We start from the raw sequence: 20738 nt of genomic DNA, 5'->3' as shown, positions 1-20738 counted from the left end.
TGTATGTGTGTGTGTAAGTGTGTGTGAGTGTGTGAGTGTGTATATGTGTGTGAGTGTGTGTGAGTATGAGTATGTGTGTATGTGTGTGAGTGTGTATGTGTGTGAGTGTGTATGTGTGTGAGTGTATATGTGTGTGAGTGTGTGAGTGTGAGTATGAGTGTATGTGAGTGTGAGTATGTGTGTATGTGTGTGAGTATGTGTGTATGTGTGTGAGTGTGTGTGTATGTGTGTGTGAGTGTGTGTGTATGTGTGTGTGAGTGTGTGTGTATGTGCCCAAGTGTGTGTGCCTGTGAAGGACGTTAGGAGGCCTACTCCATCACTCTCTATCTTATTACTCTGACACAGTATTTTTCAGCAAACCTGGAGATTGACATTTTGGCTAGATTGACTGATCGACAAGCCCCAGTGACCCTCCTGTCTGTGACCCATCACCAGCAGTGCTGGGGTTGTTGGCTTTGCATATTGCTATGGGACAGCGGTCTGTACCCTGTCACTTGTATTTTAATAAAACGCCGATTAGCCAGTAGCCAGGCAGGAAGTAGAGGCAGAGCAACCAGGCAGGAAGTAGAGGTGGGGCAACGAGAACAGGAGAAATCTGGGAAGAGGAAAGACACAGTCTGTAGGAAGCCAGACACAGAGCAAGCATTTAATTGAGGTTTGGTTAGAATTTCAGAGGGTGAGTCCATGGTCATCATAGAAGGAAGCATGGCAGCAGCAGGTAGGCATGGAGCTGGGGCAGGAGCTGAAAGCTCACTTCTTATCTAGAGAGCTCTAGACTGGGCCTGGCAGGGGCTTTTGAAACTCGCAGCCTGCCCGCCCCCAGTGACGCACCTTCTCTACCAAGGCCACACCTCCTAACCTTTCCTAACCAGTCCACCAACTGGGAACCAAACATTGAAATATATGAGCCTGTTGAGAGCCGTTCTCATTCAAACCGGCACATAACCAATCCCTCATCCATCTTAGTCACTCAGAAACATTTGAGTGCTCCTCTGAGTGGGGCTTCCATCTTAGTCACTCAGAAACATTTGAGTGCTCCTCTGAGTGGGGCTCTGTGCTCAGTTCAGTTCGCCAGTATTTTATTTAGTATTTTTGCATCAATGTTCATGAGTGAGATTGGTCAGTAATTTTTTCTTAGTAATGTCTTTGTGTGGTTTGGGCATCAGGGTAAGTGTAGCCTCATTGAAAAGTTTGTCAATGTTCCTCTGTTTCTATTGTGTGGAACAATTTGAGGAGTATTGGTATTAGTTCTTCTTTGAAAATCCTGTAGAACTCTGAGCTGAAACCATCTGGCCCTGGGCTTTTCTTGGTTGGGAGATTTTGGTGACTCTTCTATTTCTTTAGAAGTTATAGGTATGTTTAGTTTGCTTACCTGGTCCTGATTTAATTTTGGTAAGTGATATTAATCCAGAAAATTATCCATTTCTTTAAGTTTTCCAATTTTGTGGAGTATAGGTTTTCGAAATATGGATTTCCTCCATGTCTGTTGTTATGTCCCCCTTTTCATTTCTGATTTTGTTAATTTGGATATTCTCCCCCTATGTTTTGTAGTTTGGATAAAAGTTTGTCTATTTTGTTGATTTTCTTGAAAAATCAACTCTTTGTTTCATTGATTCTTTGTATTGCTTTCTTTGTTTCTATTTTGTTGATTTCAGTTCTCAATTTGATTATTTCCTGCCATCAAGTTCTCTTAGGTGAATTTGCTTCTTTTTGTTCCAAAGTTTTCAAATGTTCTGTTAATTCACTAGTGTGGGATTTTTCCAGCTTCTTTATGTAGGCGTTTAGTGCTATGAGCTTGCTCTTAACACTGCTTTCATTGTGTCCCATAAATTTAGGTATGTTGTGTGGTCATTTTGATTGAATTTTAGGAAGTCTTTAATTTCCCCCTTTATTTCTTCCTTGACCCATTGATGATTCAAGTGAGCATTGTTTAATTTCCATGTGTTTGTGGGTTTTCTGGAATTGGTATTGCTGTTGACTTCTAGTTTTAAAGCATGGTGATCTGATAAGGTACATTGGGTTATTCCAATTTTTTTGTATTTGTTGAGAGTGCCCTTGTATTTGGGACATAGATGTTCAGTATTGAGATTTCCTCTTGAAGAACTAATCTGAAATATCTTTTTTTGTCTCTTTTGATTGATTTTAGTTTGAAGTCTATTTTGTTAAATATTAGGCTAGCTACACCAGCTGTTTCTTAGGTCCATTTGATTGGAAAATTTTTTCCCAACCCTTTACTCTGAAGCAATGTCTGTCTTTAAGATTGAGATGTGTTTCTTGTATGCAGCAGAAGGATGGATTCTGGTTTTGTATCCAGTCTGTTAGCCTGTGTCTTTTTGTTGTTGTTGTTGTTGTTTGTTTTGCTTTGTTTTTCAAGACAGTGTTTCTCTGTAGCTTTGGAGCCTGTCCTGGAACTAGCTCTTGCAGACCAGGCTAGCCTCAAACTCACAGAGATCTGCCTGCCTCTGCCTCCCAAGTGCTGGGATTAAAGGCATGAGCCACCGCTGCCCAGCTTAGCCTGTATCTTTTTATAGGTGAGTTGAGTTCATTTATATTAAGGGATATTAATAACCAGTGATTGCTAGCTCTTGTTATTTTAGTTTTCATTGTTGGTGATGTTATTTTGTGTGTTTTCTTCTTCTTTAGAATTTGCTGCCATGAGATCATCTATTTTCTGTGTTTTTGTGGATATAGCCAACTTCCTTGGGTTGAAATTTTCCTTCTAGTACTTTGTGTAGGGCTGGGTTTGTGACTAGGTATTGGTTAAATCTGGCTCTGTCATGGAATGTTGGGGATCCTTCCCCAACTAACTCAGTTATGGATGACTCTGGGTAGTACAGCAGAAATCAGGACACAGGGAATGCAGAGTAGGAGATTCAACTACATACTTTATTGCAAAGCCAGTGCTCTTGTATTATACTCAAATCACAATCCAAGCTAGGTTCTCATAATACTTGGAAATACTTACATAAACTAATAACTTTGTTACAAATTATTTCAAGAGCTTTGTGCCTTTGTTAATCTAAACAAGAAGCCTATTGTTATGGGAATAACTTTTGCTGTAATATAATATGTAGAAACACTTCATCAGGAGACAAACCACAACCTAATTGTAGCCTTTGAACTACAGTGCACATCTGTGTACTCAAGGACCGACTATTGGCAGGGCATTTTACTGATAGAGGAGGTTTGCCTCCTCCTTACCTGGCCTGCCAAGCCTGTTAGCAAGAATGCTACCTCAAGTAACCCCTGCACAGAGTTTCTATGCAGTTCAAAGCCAGCACTCCACAATGAAATATCTTGTTTTGTCTGTCTACCGTGATTAAAAGTTTTGCTGGATATAGTAGTCTGGGCTCGCATCCATGGTCTCTTAATGTCTGCATAACACTTGACCAGGACCTTCTGGCTTTCATTGTTTCCATTGAGAAGTCAGGTGTAATTTTGATAGGTCTGACTTTATATGTTACTTGGCCTTTTTCCTTTGCAGCTCTTAATATTCTTTCTTTATTCTGTATGTTTAGTATTTTGATTATTATGTGGCAAGGGAACTTTTTTTTTGACCCATTCTATTTGGTGTTCTGTAAGCTTCTTGTATCTTCATATGCTTATCTTTCTTTGGGTTGGAAAAGTTTTCTTCTATGATTTCATTGAATATATTTTCTGTGCTTTTAAATAGGACTTCTTTTCCTTCTTCTATCCATATTATTCTTATGTTTGGTATTTTTATGGTGTCCCATATTTCCTGGATATTTTGTGTTAAGTTTTTGTTAGGTTTAATGTTTTCTTTGACCCATGAGTCTATTTCCTCTATTGTATCTTCAGTGCCTAAGATTCTCTCTTCCATCTTGTATTCTGCTCTTTATGCTTGTGTTTGTGTTTTTCTCATAATCTCTGCATCTATAATCCCCTTGGTTTATGTTTTCTTTATTGTCTCTATTTTGGTTTTCATTTCTTGAATAGTTTCTTCCATCTGCTTGATTGCTTTTTCTTGATTTTCTTTAAGGGATTTGTTGATTTCTTCCAATTTTTTGTTTGCCTTTTCCTCCATTTCTTTGAGGGAATTTTTCATTTCCTCTTTTTTTTTCAAAGTTTATTAAAATATAAAAGTTTCCATTTTCGCCCCTCCTCCCAACACCCTCCCACTCCCCCCACTCCCTCTCCTCTTCCCTCTCCATCCCTAAGAGCAGTCAGGGTTTCCTGCCCTGTGGGTAATTCAAGTTCCTCCCCGCTCCCTCCAGGACCAGGAAGGTGAGTATCTAGTCAGACTGGATCCCCAAATATCCAGAATATGCAGAGGAAACACGTCCCAGAGTCATTGTCAATGGCTTTTTAGAAAGACTTCGGGCCAGCCACATTCAGAGAATCCAGCCTCCTCCAGAGAATCTGGTTGGATCAAGCGCTCCTTCAGTCCCAGTCAACTGGCCTTGGTGTCATTTCCTCTTTAAGGGCCTCAAACATTCTCCTAAAGTTATTTTTTTAGGTCATTTTCTTCTGCCTCCTCTGTATTTGGTTGTTCAAGTTTTGCTGTTGTAGGGCCACTAGTGTTTGTTGGTATCATGTTACTCTTTGTGGTATTGACTGTGTTCTTACCTTGTCTACCCATCTTTTCCTCTGATTGGTATAGTTGGGACTGTATCTCTCATGATCAGTCTTCTAGGTGCCAGTGGATCCAAGGCTCTTATGGTTGCTCCTCATAGCGCAGTCAGTGACCCTGGAGGTCACTCAGCATTCCCAGGGGTCGCTCTACAATCCTGGGCATCATTTGGGCCTGCTCCCACAGAGGTTGCTTGCTTGGGACTGGTCCTGCTGAGGTTGCTGCCTTGAGACTACTCTGACAAAGGTTGCTGGGTTGGGCCTGCTCCCTCAGAGGTCACTGGCTCAGGTCTGCTCCTGTGGAGGTCATTGGCTCAGGCCTTCTCCTATGGAGGTTGCTGCCTAAGGCCTGCTCCAGCAGAGGTCGCAGACTTGGGCCTGCTCCCACAGTGGTTGCTGGCTCAGGTTTATTCCCACAGATGTCCCTGGCTTAGGCCTCTCCCTCAGTGGTTGCTCTCTTGTGCTGGCTCCTGTGGAGGTTGCTGCCTCAGCCCTGCTCTATCCACAGTGCATGCTCTGAGTCATCTCTCCTGCCCTGAGTTATTTTATTTTTAGTTGCGTGTGTCTGCGGTGAGGTATATGAACATGAGTGCAGTGTTCATTGAGGCCAGGAGAGGGCATCAGATCCCAGAGCTACCTGACATGGGTGCTGGGAACCAAACTCTAATCCTTGGCAAGAGCAGCAGGCACTCTTAACTGGTGAGTCATAACTCAAGCCAGGGATTTCTACAGATTGAATAATATTGTATTTAACATCTACTGCTTCTAACTAAACTGCCTTATTGCAATATTTTTGAGCTTCTTTGAGTTTTGTTTAGATTTCTTTTTGTTGGCAGTTATAACAGTTCTATATAGATTCTTCATTATTTTCTTGAAATAAACTAGGAATGAAATCTCCAGGTTGAAGAGATGTGCATTTTTTTTTCAGTTTTTTGAGACAGGGTTTTTCTGTAGCTTTGGAGCCTTTCCTGGAACTAGCTTTTGTAGACCAGGCTGGCCTCAAACTCACAGAGATCCACCTGCCTCTGTCTCCAGAGTGCTGGGATTAAAGGCATGTGCCACCACCATTTCAAGGTTTTAAATTGTTAAATAGTCGCATTTGCCTTCAAAATCCTGTATGAGCTTCATCCACGATAAAAATATTTAATATTGTCTACTCACTTATTAGTATCGAAAATTTTATAAATCTTAAAAAAAAATACAGATCTCTACCTACCTACCTGAAACGCAATAAACTATACCTAACTGTATTAATTTTCCCATCTTTGGCAGCAGAGTCAAACTTTCTTTTTCATGGGAAGACATTCATTCTCATTCTTCCTTCTGCGAGATACGCCTCTCTGCTGTTTGTCCATCTGACTGCTAGCCTGCTTCTCTCTGTGTAGTCCTATAGGAACTCTCCTTACAGCAAGGGCCCGCTGTGCTTTACTCTTTGTGGTAGGAGACATTTTTTTTAAAAATCACTTTGTTTACTTTGTGTACAAGAAGAGGAGGAGTTGCAGAGGCAGAGACACCATGAGGAAGCCGGGTCTCTACTTCCATAATGTGTGTCCTGGGACTCGGGTCCTTAGGGTTGGCAGCTGGCACTTTTATCCCGTGAGCATCTTCCTAGCCCTAGAGACATCTCTGAATCCACCTCAGCACACAGCACAGTCTCACTTCTGTTTCAGGGACTCACCAAACACACTGGGGTAAGAGTTGGAGTTATTTCCAGCCCCACTCTGAGAACACAGGATGTCAGTTACGTATACACACCCCTTTTATCCAGAGCAGCTGGTGGTTGGTTTCAAAATCTATTTAACATATCGATGGAACAACTTATGTCGTCATTTCAATGCTAGAGATTAGACCCCTGCGCTTTGCTGAGAATGTGCTCCGAGACTGAGCTGTAACCCCGGCGCACGAATGACTGACTACGTGCAAGGTGCTAGGCACGCTACAAAGAGCAAAAGATTTCATTATAGTTGGAGGATGCAGGTGATAAAGACAAATAGAAAAAAATGCATACTACCCCAGGTATATCAAGGCAGAGTGGCAGTCGGCATGTAGGGTGAGAAGGGGATTGTGGGTAGAGTACATTGAGGAACAGTTGAGAGGTAGAGAGGGAGGAGGTGCTGAGTGGATGTCTGCAGAAAAGGCCTTTGAAAAGCAGACTGAACGGTGCATACAAAGGCCCACAGACCCAGCAAGCCAAGCAAAGATATAGATAAGGATCAGCGGAGCAGTCAGGTGGCTTGCAGAGGGCAGCCTAGGGAGCTGGGTGCAGCGGCACCCACCGTTCACGATCTACAGGCTGTTGCCCAAACATGGCTTTTCCTGTGAGTGAAACGGAAGTGTATGAAACAGAGGCCCATCGTGTGTCATGAAAAGATGTCTCCAGCTGGTGTCTGGGGACAGGACTGGGTGTTCAGGTGGGCACAGATACAAACAGGGAGAGATAGTAGCATCTCAGACCACCTGGGCGATGGCCGCAGAGATGGTGAGTTGGGGGGGGGGTGCTGTGGGGTGCTGGTCATTGTTCGAGGAAGAGAAGCCAGTTGAGTTTTCTATTATAAAATGTGAGAGGGAAAGGAGGATTAGTGGTTCTGAGAATTTGGGCTGGAGCAGCTGAAGGGCTCAAGCAGAATGAGCGGAACTGAGAATGACACAGCAAATGGGATTGCGAGCTTCAAGTCTGGGAGCATTGAGTGTGCAGTGACTTCCTCAACCGTGTGGGCAGCTGGACACTGGCTGTGTGGAAGAGCTGGCGTTTCAGGGTTTTTCCTTCTGCCCCCCCCCCATTCCCACTTTACTCTTTCTGGTTCCTTTTTGGATTTTCGGAAAGTTTAAAATCATAACCAAGTTATGTTTTTATAAGAGAAGAAAAACAAACCACATTTAATTTTAAATAATGGCAGGAGAGAATGTGCTATGGCAGGAATAAATGCATGTTACAGACTGTCTAGTGTGTACATTCTGTCCAGGGTGTATATTCTGTCCAGTTTGTACAGACTGTCCAGTGTGTACATTCTGTCATTTGCGTACTTTCTGTCTAATATGTACATTCTGTCCAGTTTGTACAGATTCTCTAGTTTATACAGACTTCTATTAAATCTGTTTGAGTCTACAACCAGACATTTCAATCAATTTGACATTCTCTGTGGTCCTCCCTCACTGGAGGCCCCTGCCCTGAAGGAGCTCTCTGTGCTGTGGACTCCTTCCTGGAAGGTCCGGGTGTGAAAAGCTTAGTCCCCAGGGTAGCTCCTCAGTAGGTGGGGTTAGTAGGAGAAGGTGCTTAAGGGGGGATTCTGAAGTCACTGGGGACGTGCTCTTAAACAGGATGGGAACCCTGCTCCTTCCTCTTCTTTTGTTTTGCTTTCTGAGCACAGGACACAGTTGGCTTTTGTCACCTGGCACTTCCCCACCCCCAACACAAAACAATGACCACTGCCCTATTTTGACCTGATCTGGAGGTCAAAGCAATGGGTTTGCCCTATTTTGACCCAGGACCTTCTCAACTGTGAGCAGAAATAATTTTTTTTCTCATTGCAAGTTGCTGATGTCCTATTTTGTTGTCAGTTTATACAGAGCTCAAGATCCAACAGGCTCCAGGGCACATCGCAGTAAACGCCTAGTCAAACCAGGCCACAGGAAAGCACTCCCCAAATTCCCACATAATAAAAACATCTAAGGCACATGGGCTCAATACAGATCATCTCTGGCTCACACTGAGTGTCGTTGAGTACAAAACAGAGGAACACAGGCAGAGCGGTCAGTTCTCTCTTTACTGAAATACCAGTCAGAGAAGGTGAAGGACACCACTGGAAACAGGCCAGCCCCTTCCCCTTGCACACACCCTCAGGCAGAGTGGACAAATGCCTTGTGGTCAGGTGTGGGGTAGGGCTCTCAAGTCAGCTGACCTTCATGGGTGCCATCTGGGTCCACGGCACAGTACCATGGCTTTGGTCGGTTTGGAGCCCAGGCCACAAACAGCATTACTCTTCTTCCATGGAAGGCGTGCCTAGTTGCAGCTAACATTCTTCAGCCCCTTCTGATGCTCAGTAAGGACACTTGGATGAGTGGCATGTGGGTGTGCAGTTCACAGCTGAGCTGGAAAGCAGAAAGACAGGTGGGGTGCCCAGCCTATCTGCCCTCCATGGGCCAAGGACAAGAAGGGGCAGCAGAGGGACAACAACAATGCTTCCCAAGACATTTAAAACATACATCCGGTTCTCACTCGCATTGCATGAGGGGTAAAGTGGTGTGGACTGGCTTACCCAAGCTCACACAGCTACCTAGAACCCACCCTCAGAGCTACCTGACCTCTGTGCCTCGCACCATTGACCAGACTGTAGTTGGAGGCCACTTGTTTGTTTCCTGGCTTCCCAGACCTGAAATAATTACAACACTGCTTGGCCTATTAGATTGTCCAGGCAGCAAGATGTCTCTGTCAATTCTAGAGTTTTGGAAGTTGCTTACAATGCACTTCCTCTAGCATAAGGCTGCCTGTCAGCCTCTCTTCCGGGTCTGTTCTTTCAAGAGGTAACATGGAGCCTGAACTGCTGTGGTTCTCACTGACTGTGAAAGGTGTCATCCGCAAGGCTGAGACATTGGTGGAAGAGGGTGGGAGGGGCAGTCTGTCTTAGGTGGCACACTAGGTCTGTTCTCACTGTTCTCAATAGGGTAGAACTTGGACACTTCATGAAGCCTGCACTGAGCTAAGCCTATGGCCTTTATACGGAGCTGGCCCAGTCTAATCTTCCACTCCTTCACAGTACCCCCAAAAGCCTTGACCCCAGAACCTTACTTAAGAGAATTTCTCCAGATTGGTATACAAACACACCACCATCTTCCTCCCTGCCTGGAGCATCTCCGAGGGGTTCCTCTATATCTAGCATGCCTACTTCAGATCCCCTCCCACCCGTGTGATGTTTCCTGGGATGTCAGTCGTGGTGGCTGTGATGTCAGTTTTGTCAGCCTGATGCACTCTAGACTCGACCAAGTATTGTCTGGATCAGATTGACTTTGGGAGATTGTCTTATAAAGTTATTTAACATGGGAAGACCTAGCCCACTATTGACAGCACCATTCCCTTGACTGGGGTGCTGGACTGTATAAGAGTGGAGAAAGTACGGGCGGTGTTGTATGCCTTTGATACCAGAACTTAGGAGGCAGAGGCAGGCGGATCTCTGTGAGTCTGAGGCCAGCCTAGTCTACAGAGTGAGTTCCAGGACAGCCAGGGCTGTTACAAAGGTAGGCTGAGCAGTAACGTGTTTGTGTTCATGTATTCCTCTGTAATATCTCCCTTCCTTATGTCTGGAGAAAGACCATGAAGAATGGGGGCACAGGGCTGCAGAGACAACACTCCTGATTAGTTTGCATGCTGTTCCAGTCATGTGTGACAGTGGGGGAGCCACCTGTAGATTTCTCAGCCTTTGCCTTTTCCATGTGACTTGGTTTCCATGTGACTTGGTTTCCATGTGACTTGGCTGCTGCTGCTTGCAACCACGACCTCTGCTTACTTTCCCCTTGACATTGCTGGCCTTTTCAAGAGCCAGAAGACCTACATTTCTAGGACCTGGGTCCTAGAAACTGGGTCTGGGGTTGGGGAGATTCATTCACTTTACGAAAGGGAACGGAAGAATTGAGAAGCTAGGCAAGATCAAAGCCAGACCTGAGCCCCAGGTTCAGCTCCTAATGCTCTCTCGTGTAACACTGTTTCAAGTCGTAGTGCCCCTCTGTGTCCTGCCCCTGGGGTCCCCGAGAGCCCCTCACTTTTCGTCTGATGCCTCACTTACCTGGTGCATCAGCTTCTCTGCAGCTTTGGGCTCAGTGAGGTCCTCAGGGGAGGCCACACTCACACGTACAAGGAGGAAGCCGCCATCTTCACCTGAAAGTTGAGGATAGAGGAAAGATGGTGAAAACGGTCCATTCCTCTCCAACCTGGGCCCTCTCCATACGGGTCTACACTCCTGCTTGTCTTTCGTTTGTTGTTTTGTTTTTATATTATTATTGTTGTTGTTGTTGTTTACTAATTTATAAGAAATTTCCACTTCCGCCCCTCCTCCCAATACCCTCCCACTCCCCCCACTCCCTCTCCAGTCCTAAGAGCAGTCAGGGTTTCCTGCCCTGTGGGAAGTTCAAGTTCCTCTCCCCTCCCTCCAGGTCTAGGAAGGTGAGTATCCAAACAGACTAGGATCCCAAAAGCCAGTACATGCAGACGAAACAAGTCCCAGTGCCATTATCAATGGCTTCTCAGACAGTCCCCACGTCAGCCACATTCAGAAAATCAGGGGGTGTGGAAGTAAGGGGAGATGGTTAGACAGAAGAGAGTAGGGGAGGACTGGGGAAAGCTTGGGGGAATGGGATGGGGGGAGGGAGGAAGGATGGATATGGAAGCAGGGAAGTATATATCTCAACTAAGGGAGCCATTTGAGGGTTTGCAAGAGACTTGATTCTAGAGGGGTTCCCAGGTTCAAGGAGAGGTCCCCAGATTGTTCCCTGGACAGCAGAAGAGAGGGTGCCTGAACTGGCCTTGGCCCATAACCACACTGATGAATATTTTACATATCACCATAGAACCTTCATCTGGCGATGGATGGAGATAGAGACAGAGACCCACATTGGAGCACTGGACTTAACTCCCTAGGTCCAAATGAGAAGCAGAAGGAGGGAGAACGTGAGCAAGGAAATCAGGATCAGAGGGAACCTTCATCCGACGATGGATGGAGATAGAGACAGAGACCCACATGGAGCACTGGACTGAGCCCCCAAGGTCCAAATGAGGAGCAAAAGGAGGGAGAACATGAACAAGGAAGTCAGGACCACGAGGGGTGCGTTCACCCACTGATACAAGGGAATTGATCTAATGAGAGCTCACCAAGGCCAGCTGGACTGGTACTGAGCGAGCATGTGATCAAACCGGATTCTCTGATTGTTTTTATATTTTTGAGACAGGGTTTCTCTGTGTCATAGCCCTGGCTTTCCTGGAACTCTCTTTGTAGACCAGGCCTTGAACTCACAGAGATCCCCTTACCTCCAGAGTGCTGGAAAATAAACCCTAACTTCCTTTAATTCAGTTGACTGTGAAAGTCACTGATTTTGGAGGTCATGAAGCAGAGCAGCATATCCTGGGTCCCTCGCTAACCCACTGCAGACAAGACCTCCAACTCGAGTTTCCATGACACCAGGCAAGCGTGCTGTCTTTCCAGGCTCTGAAGTCACTTTTGCTAAAAGCATCTGCAGAGGTCTGGTGAGCTGCTAAAGCAAGGTGAAAATGCTTGACGTCTCTGCCTCTTCACCCTGTCTGCTTGACGTCTCTGCCTCTACACCCTGTCTGCTTGACATCTCTGCCTCTACACTCTGTCTGCTTGACGTCTCTGCCTCTACACCTTGTCTGCTTGACGTCTCTGCCTCTACACTCTGTCTGCTTGACGTCTCTGCCTCTACACCTTGTCTGCTTGACGTCTCTGCCTCTACACTCTGTCTGCTTGACGTCTCTGCCTCTACACTCTGTCTGCTTGACATCTCTGCCTCTACACCTTGTCTGCTTGACATCTCTGCCTCTACACTCTGTCTGCTTGACGTCTCTGCCTCTACACCTTGTCTGCTTGACGTCTCTGCCTCTACACTCTGTCTTCTGACGTCTCTGCCTCTACACTCTGTCTTCTGACGTCTCTGCCTCTACACTCTGTCTTCTGACGTCTCTGCCTCTGGAATCCTGTCTTTTTTATTACACCCTGTTCCTTAAGAAGCCCTTCAGATATTTGAGAGCCCCTTTCCAGATGAATCTTTTTTTCTTTGTTCCAACAAAGTCATTAGCCTTTTGGGGTGGTAGAAACAAAGGTTGGTGGGCCTCCCAACTTTTTGCCCACAACTAGTGCTGTGCCTGACACCTCTGTGCTAGGTATGATAACAGACGTCTTAGATCACTGCTGCTGTGACCACCTATAGAAGATCCGTTTCAAATCAGGTCTATGAGCCTCCCCTCTTTCAAGGCTCAGGGAGGCTCAGCAGGCCCAGCCCCTCCCCAAGGTTACATAAGAGATGGGATTCTTTGGTGACGTGACTGCCTCTGAGCCATTCAGACTCTCATAGGTAACATCAATGAACATACTGTTTTACCAGGCTGGACTGGATAGAATGTATGAAAACTCTCGCTATCTGGGACAAATAAAAACAAACCTTACTGTATGTTTCTTGAGAGAAAAAAAAAAACAAAACTTGTGACACCAAGCCCAAGTCCTGGGCCAGGGATTCCCGGGTTAGTCCCAGCTGCCTATGGGATCACTGATGCTCTAGATAACTAATTTCCCTAGACCTCCTGATCTGGCACTGACTGATTTTGTGCCTGATGGTTGGACCAAGGAAATGAATGATCTGAGAGGCTGTGGATTTGGAATTCAAGCTGGGTAAATTTCCTTGAGATGTGTGCTCAGAACTCTTTTCTGAGTTTTTGAGGTCTTTCAATGGGTCAAGGGCTTGCTGAGTAAGGCTGGTGACCTAAGGATGGTTCCTGGAACCCAAGTGTGGAAGAAGAAAAATGGTTGTACAAAACTCTCCTCTGAACTCCTGATGTGCACATGACACATGAATACCTGTTCCCACCACATATATGCACACACTCATGCATAAACACATACATACATACATATACACACCCTCACACACACCCTCACACCCTCACACACACCCTCACACCCTCACACCCCCTCATACACACCCCCACTTCAAGGCCCTCTTTGTGAGACACAGCCACCTATGGTTCATCCTCCATGCTGACAGACTAGTTTTGTTAATAGAGTGCTCCGTGGGAGTGGGAACATCAAGAGGACTTGTGCCTAGAACCTGGGGACCATGTGTGTGACTCACCTGGGGACCACCCCACATGTGTGACTTCACCCGGGGACCACCCCACATGTGTGACTTCACCCAGGGACCACCCCACACGTGTGACTTTGCCTGGGGACCACCCCACATGTATGACTTTGCCTGGGGACCACCCCACATGTGTGACTTCACCTGGGGACCACCCCACATGTGTGACTTCACCTTCGGCTCTCGGAATGGGAAACATGCCATCAGCCTCCAAGGAGAAGCCCACTGAGGCATGTTTTGAAACTAACTTTTTTAGGAACCCACAAAAAGGAAAAAGTTGGTGTTCTGTGGTAACATTGCCTGGTCCAGATGCTCTTTAGAACCAGGCTAAGGAAATGTTCTGAAAATGGATCCTGAAGCTAGCACTGGGCAGAACTGAATTCAAACTCACAGTGTGAACTAGCCTGCAATTCCTAGGCAGAACTGAGTTCAAACTCACCAGTGTGAACTAGCCTGCAGTTCCTAGGCATTTCTTTGACAGAATGTCTGCCACTACTCCATTCTCGGGTAAAGATTTCCCTTGTACATTATTGAGCTCATGACAGCCACATCCTATCAGGGGCCTGCACCCATGACAGCTAGGTTCGGTCGTCCTCCTCTGGTGCCGTAGTAGCTTTGTCAACTTGACACAGGTCTACACACAGCTGGGAGGAGGGAATCCCACTTAGGAACCGCCTCCATCAGAGTGGCCTGTGTGCCAATAAGTCATCTCCCCAAGTTCCTCTTAGTCATGGTGTTCACACAGCAACAGACAGAACACTAGAGCATCTGGCAAATTCATTTTGGGGTTCTGCCTACTGGCTACGAAGAATTTTTACATTATTTTCTGTCCAGAATATAAAAGATATTTAATAACATGGTTGTGGTTAAATATTTTTCTGTTTTAATTTTTGTTTTGGGCTGATTCTGGTTTTCCGACAGGGTCATACTATGTAGAACAAGTTGGCTTCAAACTCACAGTCCTGCTTCTTACCTCCTGAGCGCTGGTTTGCAGGACCTGTGCGATCATGCCTGAAGATGTACGGCAGAGACAGAGCTGACAGAGATGATAAAGAGATGAGGGAGATAGTAGGGTAGAGATCAAGACAAAATGACGCTGGTAGAGACGGGTATGAAAGAGAGAGAGATGGTAGAGACAGGCGACAGAGATCAAGATTGAGGTGGACACACAGAGATGATGGGGACAGAGAGACACAGAGAGGTACAGATGACAGAGGCCGAGACTTTTCAGGGCTTGGGGTCAAATGTAGGGTCTCAGGCACACTCGCCAGAGGCAAGTGCTCCATCACTGAGCTATGTCCTCAACTTGTGATTAGTATCTTATCCCCCTTGCCCAGAAAGCTGGGACAAGGCAAAGACATGCAGGAATGAACCACAAGGACACCACCACCAGCAGGGGCAGGTGCTCCCTCCGGGTCGCCCACAGCTCTTCTTACCACAGAGCTGACGACTGGGGGGCTCCTCAGAGACGTTTCTGCCGTTTCAGAAGTTAAGATTCAAGCTCCCCAAATGTTGTTTCATTGGTTGCCTAAAGTCGCTCTTTTTGATAAGAGCACAGCAAACATGGCCACTGAGCCCCACTTTCGTGCCCTCTGCATGCTCACGTGGCAGCGATTTGGACAAGTTGCTTGTCCACATTCCTCCCTTCTGCGTGGGCACGACTGACTTAAGGGCCAAGTGTTTAAAAAACATTTCCGATCTCCCCTGAAGCACAGCAGTTGTACAAGAGTTGACAATGTAAAGGTCAGATCTGGGAAAGATGCTGTTCATCCAGTGTAGTGCAGCCCTGGCCTCCCACCCAGGGTGAAGAAACCTAGACTCTGAGGATAGGGACAGGTCCTGTCTCTCAGCTTAAAACAGCCAAGATCTCAACCACTCCTTGAAAACCCGTTTCACACTTATCACATACACATGACCACATGGTATACACTTGACTACATGACATACACATGACCACATGACATACACATGACCATATCACATATACATCGTAGCTGCCTATTATCAACCTACCAGGAAATCATGAAATGTCAGGGAGAGTTTGCAACATTGGTCTTGAACCCCTTCCTTCCTCTCAACTCCTTAAGAATACTCCAAACCAGCCAGGCAGTGGTAGCACACGCCTTTAATCCCAGCACCCGGGAGACAGAGACAGGAGGATCTCTGTGAGTTTGAGACCAGCCTGGTCTACAAGAGCACCAAAGCTACAGAGAAACCCTGTTGGCCCAAACCTGCACTCGGGAGGTAGAGACAGGAGGATCTCTGTGAGTTTGAGACCAGCCTGGTCTATAAGTTCTGGGACAGGCTCCAAAGCTACAGAGAAACCTTGTTTTGAACCCCCCCCCCCAAAAAAGAAACAAACAAACAAAACAACAACAACAAAAAACAAAACAAAACAAAAAACCCTCCAAACCTAGCCGAGCAGCAGTGGCACAAACCTTTAATTCCAGCACTCAGGAGGTAGAGACAGGAGGATCTCTGTGAGTTCAAGATCAGCCTGGTCTACACATTCTGGAACAGGCTCCAAAGGTACATACAGAAAAACCCTATCTCGAAACTGCTCCCCACACACAACAAAAAATACTCCAAACCTAAATCCACAAAGACCCCAGATGGGGGTTTCACTTACCTGGATCATGTTTTGGGGTTCTCCTTGTCCAAAAAGTAGTGGGTGTAGATGGTGAAGGCATCACTGGGGTCCCTGGTGATGCTGTAGTCTTGGCTAAGGTGATGTTTGCGTTTTTACTGGTGCTGGGTATCGTTGAATAGACAAAAGGAAGAGAGCTACTGCCTGCGAGGAAGGAGCTGCCGGTTCTATCATCTGCGGTTAAAGTCTCTGTGGTGGTAGAGCCCTTGGTGGTGGCCCCTGCTGAGGGACTGCTGTCTGAAGTTGAGGAACCAGAGAAGGATATTGTTTCTGCCATTGTTGATCCAGCAGCCCTGGGGACTGTAATTGTTCCCAAGACCTCAGTGTGGCTTTGCGTCTCAATAGAGAGTGCCGAGGTCTCTTTCAGTGGGCTCGTACTAACTGTCACCAAAGTACCACCAGAGGTGGGAGTCTGAGCCGCTGTTGTTTCTCTTTCTTTGACGTCACTAGTAGGGAGTGTGCCCTCAAGGGTTGTGACAAGAGCTGAGGTACCAGTTGTCCACAGAGTCCCAGCTGAGCTTGTGGTCTTGGGGCTAAGTGGATTTGCCTCAGGGGATTGAGGTGAAGTTAGTGTCTCGGAAGTTGACAAGGCCCCTGTAGGGCTGTGGGTTGTGTCTGAGGTCCCAGGGATGATGGCAGGTGTTTCTATCTCTGTGATGCAGGTGCTGAGCTTACTAAGGGTGATGCTGAAAGCAACCAAGTCCTTGGTTGGAGGTACAGTGTCGGCTCCCAGGACCTGTGGGCTGGTGAGGACCCTACCTGAGTTGTCCAAGGTGGAGCCGCTCTCCGAGGACAGGTGTTCAGCTTCTGTGGAGGTGTGCGCCAAGGTCAAGAGGTCAACTGTGATCTTCCGAGTCTCTTCAGAGCTGTCATCCGTACAAAGGGTGTCAAAGATAGCATCTACGGGGTCACTCACTGTGCCTGTCTTGGCACTGCTCATTTCTACTTTGGGGCTGCCACTTGTAGCTGAAGTATCTGTAGGCTTGGGGTGCACAACTGTGAAGTCGGAAGGCATTTTTATTGCAAGAGTTCTGGTCTCTGTTACTGGGGAAATACTCTGGGTGTTTAGGGTCAATTCAACAGGAAAGATGAACTGGTTCTCTAGGGTGCCTGTTGTGGGGAAAGTGGTCTGGGTGTCCAGGGATGATGGTGCAGAAGTGGTCTGGGTGTCCAGGGTTGATGTTGCAGAAGTGATCTGTGTGTCCAGGGATGATGGTGCAGAAGTGGTCTGGGTGTCCAGGGTTGATGGTGCAGAAGTGGTCTGGGTGTCCATGAATAATGCATCAAGGAAAGTGGTCTGGGTGCCCATGGTTGATGTTGCAGGGGAGGTGGTCTGGGTGTCCAGGGTTGATAGTGCAGAAGTGGTCTGGGTGTCCAGGGTTGATGGCGCAGAAGTGGTCTGGGTGTCCATGGATAGTGCATCAAGGAAAGTGGTCTGGGTGCCCATGGTTGATGTTGCAGGGGAGGTGGTCTGGGTGTCAAGGGTTGATGCTGCAGAAGTGGTCTGTGTGTCCGGGGATGACGGTGCAGAAGTGGTCTGTGTGTCCAGGGATGACGGTGCAGAAGTGGTCTGTGTGTCCGGGGATGACGGTGCAGAAGTGGCCTGGGTGTCCAGGGATGACGGTGCAGAAGTGGTCTGGGTGTCCAGTGTTGATGGTGCAGAAGTGGTCTGGGTGTCCAGGGATGATGCTGCAGGGAAGGAAGCCTGAGTATCTATGCTAAATGCTGCAAGGGAAGAGGTCTGGGTCTCCAGAGCTGACGCTGTAGTGGAGGTGATCTGAATATCCAGGGCCGATGCTGCAGTACAGGTGGTCTGTGTCATCCCTGTTTCTGCTGCAGGAGAGATGGTCTGAGTGTCCCCGGAGTTGACCTCTGAACTGGTACTGGTGGCAGCTAAAGTGTTAGAAGCAGTTTCAGCACTCAGAGTTTGAGCGTCTAGAGAAACGTACTGTATAAGGTCAGTGGTCTGGAAAGCCCCCGCTGAACTGGGCCTGTCCGTGTGAGTGAAGGCAGGCACTTCAGTGTTGTTCATTGTCACCACAGGAGCGGAACTGCCGATGCTCAGGCCTGTGTCGGGAGGGAACAACTTAGTGAGTCCCGATAGGCTGACTTCACATGGGTGTTTGCACTTATGCCCTGGGTGCTGCTGGATGGCACATTGTCTATATAAACAAAGATGAAGAAAGCAACACAGAGAAGTCTTGGCCTCCATGGCAGCTCTGAAGACAGCCGCCCTGGCTAGTACTCTCTGAAGTCCTGATAACCCACTGAGACCAGGCAGCCCCAGGGTCTCTGCTGATCACTGGGATGGAGGGCACTGTGGCAGCATTATGCCATCAAGGGTGGGCAAAGGAGACACACACCCACATGAGCCAAGAACTGCGGAGCAGGAAGAAGGACTTCCAGAATGTTCTGTAGAACTTTGTCATTCCTCCATGGGTAATTTGCTCACCCTCAAAATATTTTCCTGTGGAAGTATTTCCTTAAAATTCAAGAACGACCTGCAGTCTCATCTTTAGAGGTAACAGGTAGAAGGGAGAGGAGCCCCAGCCTGAATGTGATGTGTCCTAGGAAAGCAAGCAGTCAGAGAGCCCAGGACAGCTCACTTGGGTAAGGAGAGAGATCGGGTGGGCACACGAGCACACCTAGCCTCCCTGTGCTCACTTAGTCAGTCCAACCACACACTCACACCCACGTCTGCAGGAGTTGCTGATTGCCATCTCCACAGACCTCCCCCACTCCGGTCCAAGCTCTTTCTCGGAGCCTCCTGGTCCACGGAACCCACCCGGGTCATAGGATGTTGTTGCATTCCTCCAAACTGGGGGTGAGGAGAGTGTGGGGGCAGAGCTAGCTTTGAGTCCCACCTCTGCTCCTTGTTCTGCTGTGTACTAACTGTGACACAAGCCAAGCCTCTGGGCTCCGGATGGAGCGAGGGACACCTGATTTGTGGGGTTGGACGGTTGCAATTAAACAGGATGAAAAGTGCAGTATAAGTCCCGTCAGTTGTGAGTGTGCGTGACAGGCAGGGTGGGCCAGTGGTTAGGCGCTGACAGCCTGTGCTGGCTCAGGGGATAAATTACTCCCTGTGAACTGCAGGCTCCTCGCCCTTAAGGTGGCAGTACTGGTCTTAGAGATGAGTGCCTGCCCTTAAAGTTATGAGAATTTTAAAACGTAATGTTGAACCAGTCAGTTTACATGTGGGTAAAGGTGCTTGCCACCAAGCTTGATGACCTGAGCTTAAGCCCCAAGCTGTCACCTGGTCATCTGGTCACCTGATCATCTGGTCATCTGGCCTCCACACATGTGTCGGGTCCTCATAGTCTCTATGTGTGTGTGTGTGTGTGTGTGTGTGTGTGTGTGTGTGTGTGTATCAAATCAACCTCAGACCTCCACATACAATGTTCACACACGGTCAAACACATGTGAGTCCACATATGTGTAAAAACATTCTCACATACAGAGAAAATGGAAAATGGGGAAAAGAAATAAATACATACATACAGAAAATCTGTATAGCAAGTTGCAGGCAGCCAGAGCCCTGCCTAGGGAGACTCAGTCAATGAAGAAATAAGTAGAATCAAAAGGTACTGTCTAGTGTGGGGTGCCCGTGTGGGGCCATCACTATGACAACGCTGATGCTGTGGGGCACAGTGAAATGATCACCAGCTGGCAACTCCCTGCCCCCTCTACCCTCCCACTCCACTGACCCACGCCTGAGACTAACTCCCACACTCTCTTACAGGGATAGCCGGAGTCACCACGCCCATCTGACACATCTGCCATCCTGCACACTCGTCCACAGCCACAATATTTTACATTCAGCAGCCCATTAATTGCAAATTAACAAAAATGCCTACCCTTGCCCGCAAAGGACTGCCTTTGCCAAAACTCACACCTAAAGCCCTGTCGGGGAGGAGCCCTGGGTCCCGTCCTGTCCCTTACCTGCAGAGCTGGTAGCGACTCCAGCCTTCCAGCAGAAGAGAAGGAGAGGCACAGTTAAGCCCCAGAGAGAGCCCATCTTGCCGGGCACTGACCACCGCTGCCTGGCAGAGCTGCCCACTGCCTCTCTGCACCACTCTTTCCTGCTTCCTCAACCCAGGGAGGAGGGGCAGCCGCCTGCCCAGGTGTGACTGGGCAGGTTCCAGGATGCAGCCAGGTGAATACAGACCTGCAGCGAGGGCTGACCCAGGCTTGCCCTCCTACCCCCACCCCGCCCCCTTGCCTGGCAGCCTTGCCTCTCTGATTTGAAGATACAGCATCATTTCCATTCTGTTAGCCTCCCCTGCAACTGGGAAGGGCATGGGAGAGATGATGTTTACCCCACTCACCCATAACTGGGCTCTGGGTTTAATGAGCCGGCCCCGAGTTTCTCTGCTGAGCCTAGATTTTGTTGGCTCTAGGGATCAAGGGCAAATGAGACAACCTTTCTGAGCCTTGACTTTTTGGTCTGTAAAATGGGTATGCTCTCTTACGCAGGAGGCCTTTAAAGTTCTTACAGAATGTCGCCTGTACATTGCTGGTGCTCACAGAAAATACATACATCGCAGATGCTCAAGGCATAAGTGGGAGCGCTTCTCCCCCACCAGCAGATGTGAGTGTTCCTGGGGTCTCCAGGGGATAGTGTTCCAGAACGGGAGCAGGACGC

The 20738-nt window shown here is 47.6% G+C and overlaps 1 protein-coding gene across 1 annotated transcript; it reads right to left on the bottom strand.

Annotated features, from left to right (window-relative positions):
• Positions 1-8335: 8335 nt before the first annotated feature.
• Positions 8336-20235, bottom strand: Muc20 (mucin 20, cell surface associated). The gene is made up of 4 exons (XM_085685464.2): positions 20036-20235; positions 16076-18160; positions 10368-10459; positions 8336-8679 (listed from the first exon to the last, which is right to left on the bottom strand). Exons 1-4 carry the CDS (start codon positions 20109-20111, stop codon positions 8611-8613), a joined length of 2322 nt encoding a protein of 773 aa, XP_085541590.2. The 5' UTR covers positions 20112-20235; the 3' UTR covers positions 8336-8610.
• Positions 20236-20738: the final 503 nt, after the last annotated feature.

This window comes from Myodes glareolus, chromosome 2 (assembly GCF_982192425.1).
Source record: "Myodes glareolus chromosome 2, mMyoGla1.1, whole genome shotgun sequence".
Classification (NCBI taxonomy): domain Eukaryota; kingdom Metazoa; phylum Chordata; class Mammalia; order Rodentia; family Cricetidae; genus Myodes; species Myodes glareolus.
The sequence above is the reverse complement of the archived record's forward strand: the minus strand, read 5'-3'. Positions and strand labels throughout refer to the sequence as shown.